The sequence below is a fragment of the Hydra vulgaris genome, chromosome 13 (assembly GCF_038396675.1).
Source record: "Hydra vulgaris chromosome 13, alternate assembly HydraT2T_AEP".
Taxonomy (NCBI): Eukaryota; Metazoa; Cnidaria; class Hydrozoa; order Anthoathecata; family Hydridae; genus Hydra; species Hydra vulgaris.
In genome coordinates this window covers 40786783-40794779 of record NC_088932.1, presented here as the reverse complement: position 1 = coordinate 40794779, position 7997 = coordinate 40786783, and the positions used below count along the sequence as shown (strand labels likewise).

General features: G+C 28.1%; 1 protein-coding gene across 1 annotated transcript; it reads right to left on the bottom strand.

Moving 5' to 3' along the window:
• Positions 1-3772: 3772 nt before the first annotated feature.
• Positions 3773-6010, bottom strand: LOC136090117 (uncharacterized). The gene is made up of 2 exons (XM_065816222.1): positions 4096-6010; positions 3773-3978 (listed from the first exon to the last, which is right to left on the bottom strand). Exons 1-2 carry the CDS (start codon positions 5998-6000, stop codon positions 3889-3891), a joined length of 1995 nt encoding a protein of 664 aa, XP_065672294.1. The 5' UTR covers positions 6001-6010; the 3' UTR covers positions 3773-3888.
• Positions 6011-7997: the final 1987 nt, after the last annotated feature.

Genomic DNA, 7997 nt, shown 5'->3' with positions numbered 1-7997 from the left:
TTGTTATAAAAGTCATTCTTAAAATAAAAATTTTGATCAAAATAATAAATTCTCCATTTGAAAATGGACTTTCTATTTTTCAAATTTAGATGGAAATAAAATAATATAGAGACAAAGAGAGAGCTAAAAGAAATAACATTAAAGTATTGCATTCAAAAAACAATCAGCAAATTTTAAAAAATTCTAGTGATATAACAGTAAATTTACGAATAATATATATCACGTGATATCACATAAACAGCACTTGATATAATATGTATACTTATGGTTGGTTCTTGGATCTTATGGTTATGTAGACTTGTCAAAGTAAATAATAATAATAATGCATTTATATTACATACAATTTTATAATATTTTAACAAATTGTATGGCTTATTTGTGCTGTTCAACTTCTTTTTTCCCGTATTTTGTAATTAAATATGACCTTTTACGGTGATTCCATATTATATAGATACATTTAGAAAATTGAGAATAGTACTATGATTTGGTTTTCATGTTTTGAAACTAGAGTAAGAACCATTTATTTAACTTCATTTTCAAAAAAAGAATTGCTTATATGGTAAAATATATGTTATAAAAATTTATTTATAAGAAAATATATTTATAAAAACATATATTTATAAAAACTTTAAACAGCTTAACTTATATTGCTTAAAAACTCCGCACAGTTTTAAAGGTGTACCTAGTATGATACACGCCCGAATAATATACTAAAGGTGTACTGAATATGATATATATATAAAAAGCAATGTAAGAATATATATGTAAACATACACAATTAGTATAAAAACCGAATAATAAATATGTAAGCATATATATGTTAGTATGTGTTGTTATATATATAACAACCGGCATATTTTGGCCAGAAATGCCGGTGACGCGAAATGAAATAACTCCCCGAAAAATTAACTCCCGGTTAAAACATTTTAACTCCCCGGTTAAACTATTTCGAAATAAATTAACCCCGGGAGTTGAATTATTTTTAAATATGGCGAAATGGATTAACCGGGGGCTTAAATATTTCTAACCTCCATCGTAATAAACTACTCCCCTTTTCATGCACGTTTTGAATTAATTAGCATATAATAAGTTCTACAAAACTGCGAATGTAGTTTATTTTAATGTGTGTTGTGTTGAATAAAATTATTTTGTAACTGTTCATTTTTGACAAGTTTGTATATTGTTGTAAAAATAAAAAGGAGATCAACAAATAATAATATTTCATGAACTTCAGTGAACCTTTGTCTTTCCTAATAATAATGTTTGAGATTATAGAGTTTATATAGCTAAAACTATATATATATATATAGTTTTAGCTATATAAACTCTATATTATATATATATATATATATATATATATATATATATATATATATATATATATATATATATATATATATATATATATATATATATATAAACACTAATCTAATTTTCCTCGACAGACTTAATTAGATAAGTGTTCAATACACTAGGGCAAATTCCAAAAGCAATAATTCAGATACTGCCATTTATCCTTTGAGTCCACAACAATTTTATTAACTTGTTAATCATTGTGTAACAAAAAACAAATGGACAAAGCTCATGACATGACACTGGAGGTTATGTTTTACAAAGGTAGAACTTACGTATCTCCTCAAAAGTATTCTGAAGATTATCTATCCTCGGTTTACCAAAAACCAACTTTTACAGCACCTGTTTCTAATGACAATACAGAAATTCTAACCACATCTGCTGCTATTCCTAACAGTAATAACTCCTCAAAAAAAAAAAGTTTGTTTCTTTTGTGGGAAAAAAAGAAGCAAATGATAAAATATATCAACGGCGTCTTTGTTTCAACATTGACATGTTTACCGAACATGTTTACTGCTTTTTTGTTACAACTTTGACATGTTTACCAAAAAAGAATACAATATTGCACCTGATACTTTTAGCTGTATGTACTCTTTAGCAATGAGCTTGTTTACTCTTTTGTCTTTATACAATTCGTTATGCGATCCTGGTGTTACCAGAATGATTGCTTCTCAGTAAATGTTTTGAAATCTGTTGTTAGCAACTGTCGAATCTACTGCACACCTGTTACAAGAACCAGACAAGACTGCACACCAGTTCCAAACTTAAGTCTTACCTACTTGGAAACAGCGAATCTAAGCTCATCGAAACAATCTACTGTACACCTGTGACAAGAACCAGATGAGGCTGCACACCAGTTGCAAAAGCCAGATGAGACTGTGTCATTCGATCTTTCTACAATATCCAGTCTCATCTTGATCGTCTTTTACGGTAAAATGATATTTTACTGTAAAAGACGATCAACTTGAAAGAGCATGGCTCCAAATCGGTTAAATCTTTGAACAATTGATTACTCAAAACTTAAAGTTGTCGGGGAGAATGTGATGAAATTGAACATTATTGTTGTTATAGTAATATTTCTTATTGTTTTAGTTAATAAAAAGTTAAAAATTAATCATTCACTTATTTTCATTTATCCTTCGAGTCCACAACAAGCTAAAACAACCTTTTGAATAATTTTATGCAGAATAATAAACTACTTAATTTAACTTAAGTAACCAGTTTATGTAGGTTAAATATTTGGCTTGAAATATTCAACTGAAAATAACAGATTTAATGCAATGCTTATTTGCGTCCCATAAGTAACACAGCATATAATCAACTATAAATCCTAAATTTATAATAATTGAACAGAACTTCAATATACAAGAAAACAAATAAATGATTTTGATTTATATATAAACATCTGATCAATATATAAACATCATATCTGTTAAAACAAAAAATATAAATCTAAAAATGTGACTCTACAAAAATCAAAATGTCCCGTTAGTAACAGTGGAGTTGCCTGCTAACAATATATATATATATATATATATATATATATATATATATATATATATATATATATATATATATATATATATATATTTACACACACATATAATATTATATTGCAGTTTCACTTAGAAATATATCGCTGATAAAGCTGTTTCTTTATAGTATAAGATCATAAGCATTTTCTTGCTTAACTGTAGCTTTTTCATGTTGCCTGTAACACTCCATCTCCAAGTTTCTAGCTTCTACTTTTAACTTTTTCTCCTGAAACTCTAAGCTCTGGACGCTACTACATGATCAACTGCGACTTTAAACCACCTTAATCTTCCCTGATGCACCCATCAGGTATAGACCTCCTAGCCACGGTATTTTAATTTCATGGCTGGCTAAAAAAAATTCTGACCGGCTAGCTGATGGCATGAGAGGCTAGCCTACTTTTTTGTGGCTGGCTAGCCGCCTGATTTTTTTGGCTGCTTAGCTGGCTATTATATATATATATATATATATATATATATATATATATATATATATATATATATATATATATATATATATATATATATATATATATATATATATATATATATATATAAATTAGTAAAAACACTTATCTAATTATTGATTACTTCAACACTGTGTTTCACCATCAGTAGGTTCATCAGAAAGAATCCTGATGAACCTACTGATGGTGAAACACAGTGTTGAAGTAATCAAAAATTAGATAAGTGTTTTTACTAATTTAATATTATATTGCTATGCAAAAGTATATATATATATATATATATATATATATATATAGATATATATATATATATAAAATATATTTATAGTATAATAATGACATATATACAAGTATAATACTGACAGCATTAACCAAAACAAAACAAACTTTTGCATATAATAAATATTCATATATGAAATACAAAGTTAATCAAAATGAAATAAAAACATAAATAATGTCCTAATCCAAAAAATGCAAGAATTAGCTCATAGACCAGCATTTGGATAGATCCTCCTTGGCACCATTCGAAATGGTGCCTAGGAGGATCTCTTTCCATTCAAAATTAAACCAGTCGTGCTAAAAAGACATTCAACAGGTACACTGCCGATGCTCAATGCAAGATAAACCTGAAACAATAGAAACTATGTAAAATAAGCGACATTAAACTTCAGAAAAAAATTAATGTTTGCTGCTATTTTTGTCACTAGTATTAGTTTAATGTCAAAAATAAAATTATCTTCTACCTTGGCTATGGATGCTAGAATAGGGAACTTTTCTGCATTATTTTTCCAAAACAGCAAGGCTGGTGATTGATTATCACAAATGGTAAGATAAAGATTTATTTCAGCTTGCAACCCATTGCTATTCTCTAATATTGCTCCAGAGTTTAGTGAAGATTTTGCAGTTTCCTGTAATAAAGTCAGTCTAAGTTTTTTAAAATCCTGAGCTGCGTTTGAGGTTTTACTATTTTGATTATTGTCAATGTATGACGCAGAGAAGTTAATCTTTTTATCGGTTCCTATTTGTGGTAAAATGCTTGAACCAAATAAAGAAGTTTTTATTTTGTCATAGCTGTTTTTTAACAAAATTTCACATTTTTCCTTCGTCAAAACAACATCACGAATTGCTGGATCAAAACAACACGCTGATTCAACTAAATTAGTAACAACTAACCGTTTCTCAATGCATTTTCTAACTAACTTTTTATATTTTTTTATCGCAGAAGAATCTGTGACTTGAACAATGCAACAATTTTTAATTTTAGTTACCATGAGTGGAAGGCAAGACAAATTTGGTGATCCCTCGCTAACAAGTAGAGTCAGTTCTCGAAATGGAGATAAAAAATTGCGCAGTTCTTGCAGAAGTTCTAAATCTTCAGGAAGAAAACATAAATCATACTTTCCAATTTTTTTTAACACTGTATCAACATGAGTTTTTAGATCTAAGATAGATTCAATCATTTCCAAGGTACTATTCCATCTTGATGGGACACTATTTTTTAAAGAACTGTGCTCATGACTTTTTATGACATCATTTTTAGCTTGCATGTCAAAATCTAAAAGTGAATACTCTTCAGAATACTCTTCAAGTGAACTCTCATCAGCTTGACTAACAGATTTAGTTAGCTGTCTTTGTGGAATAATGCTTACATTTTCAGTTTCAATTTCAAAATCCAGAATTGGATCCTCTTCATCAGCTATTAGCTCGTCAACATGAGTTGTAATTCTTTTGAACAACTCCTCGTCTTTCACAGTTTCAATTTCATTCGATAGCATATATCCCTTAAAATGTAAAGCTTTTATTACTTCTTTGCATTTGCTTACTAGTAAAGTTAATTCTGGAATTTTTTTCAAGCTATCCGAGGTTAAAAGCAGATGAATTCCATGAGCGGTGCATGTTATACGTTCATGGCCTAATAGCTTTGATAATTTTTTCATATTAGCTGCACCATCAGTTGTGTTAAATAATAAAAAATGCTTATCTTGAGGTAAAAATTCTTTTAAAACAGTTTTAACAAATCGATAAAGCTGCTCAGAAGTGTGCGACTCCACTGGCTGAACAGCCAATGTGAAAATTTTAAATCTCCAATCATGCACAACACTTAAACGAATTCCAAAATAAGGTAAACGATTACGCTTGTCAGTCCAACCATCCATCATCAAAGTTCCACTTACACATGATTGTAGAACTTCTAAGACTCTTTGTTTAACAGAAGTATAAACATTTTTTAGGGCAGATCCAGATATACAGTCAGATGATGGAGGCTGAAACGCTGTATTTTTTGAACAAAAACTTTTAAACCCAGATCTTTCAACTGAACTAAATGGCTTAAGATCTAAACATATTAACAGACAAAGATCTCTGTTGAATTCAAATTGACTTTGTGCTGGTTTATTATTTTGTACAGTGCGGACCCAATTAGTAATTTTAGAACTAACTGGTTGCTCAAAAGTCTTTCCATGTTTAAAAACAGCATGGTTTAGATGGTTACCAGAAGATGTCATTGTTGAAGTAACATATACCTTTGATAATCGACCTTCATCGACACGTGATTGCTCTTCGAAACAGTATCTGCAGTACAACTGATTATTAAATAAATAATTTTGATTAATTTGGTTTCTTGAATCTTTCAAGATTAGTTGACCCATGAAGTCCCATGCTTTGGATATATATATATATATATATATATATATATATATATATATATATATATATATATATATATATATATATATATATATATATATATATATATATATATATATATATATATAATACAAACAATAACGATAATTCGGACCTTTAGAATGATTGTTTCTTTTCATTTTAAAATTTAAATTGCGCAGATGACAACTTTTCTTTTTTTTAATGATAAACATTGACTACTGTTTTCGGACTGCAAGAGACTTTTTTTTATAGCGCGAAAATTAAGGTATTCGAACATACGGTATATGAACACGAGACATGGAATTCCATGGTTAAACCAAAACCTCTATTACGAAGCGATTGGTGATAGGTGATATGATAAAATTAAAAAAAAAATTGGACATAAACTAATTTAAAGATTTAAATCAATTAACTAACTATGATTTTAACGGCTGGCTATGGCGACTTATTTTCATGGCTGGCGAAGGCATTTTTCACAGCTTGCTAAAAATAAAGCAGTGCTTGGCGACGGCTAGCGGCTAATGGCGGCGGCTTGCGGGTCTAATCAGGTACACTCACTATTCCTAATCTCTATATAAAATCACCACTACTTTTCTTATTTTCTTAGTTACACCACACATCTATCTGATTGTTGTCTTTTCAATTCTTTCTAAATAGAGAACATCATTTGATGAACATCACCTTTATCGCGTATGTTTCACTGCTACGTATCATTATACTTTGAAAAATTATACACTATGTCTCACATAGTGTATAATTTTTCTTTATTCTTTAATAATACACTTCTTGCTGTTAGAAGTGGAGATTATTCAGAAAATACTTTCACGTTAACTTTAACTCAGATAATAACGCAGATTTAACTCAAACTTTCTCGTTGTAATTTTATGTTGTAGAAGTGATATATATATATATATATATATATATATATATATATATATATATATATATATATATATATATATATATATATATATATATATATATATATATATAGAAGTACTCAATGTTCTTAATAGAACAGAGCAATAAATTAGTAGAAATTATAGATAGTAGATAGATAGTAGTATTCGATATACATATATATCGACTGTATAAATATTTAAAAATGCTTAAGATATATTTAGTGCTACTGTTATTATATCCATATCTATACTAATTAAAAGATTTAAAAACAAACACATTTGGAAAATATCAAGTTGAAATGCTTTTTCCGTATTTCGTATAAGTTGTTCCAAGGGAGTTAAAATATTATGGGGAGTTAATTTGCTTCGCCGACAGGGGTTAATTTATTTCAAGGGGAGTTAATCTATTTCAAAATAGATTAACTCCCAGGATAATTTTTTACGCAGCGGGAGTTAATTTATTATGGGGGTTAATTTATTTCATGACACCGGCTATTGCTTTACAACGATATTTTTTATAAAGTTCAGGAATATTTAGTTGATATCAATTGTTGCTCTAAATTTCAAATAAAATCAAAACAGTTAATGATATAATTTTTTAAAACAATTTTTTAAAAAGTTTTATAACGGCAAATTAATATAATAGAAAAATTATCGCGATAAACTGTTCCACTAACACTGCCGTAGTTTTAAAAAAATGAATTCCGTAAATGCTTAAGTTGACATAAGAAATTTAAAAAAATCGAACATGTAATTGTTGTATACAATAAAAACTTAAACAAATAAAAAAGAGAAAATTTAAAATACAGAGTTCAAATGATAAAAACATATAGATTTATAAAAACTAAGTTAGTGCTTTTATTTTTTCTTGTAAAACAGAACACACATACGTCTTTACCTCTCCAGGTTCTTCTCATCGCCATCATTAATAAAACAAACACCAAAGAACCTAATATTTAAAACAAAGATTTAGAGATCGTTTACCAAATTAGTTAGTTTATTTTCAACTCATTATTGTGTATACAATATTTTTTTCAGCAATAAATACTTTTCAATAAATTTTAATTATTACTTTT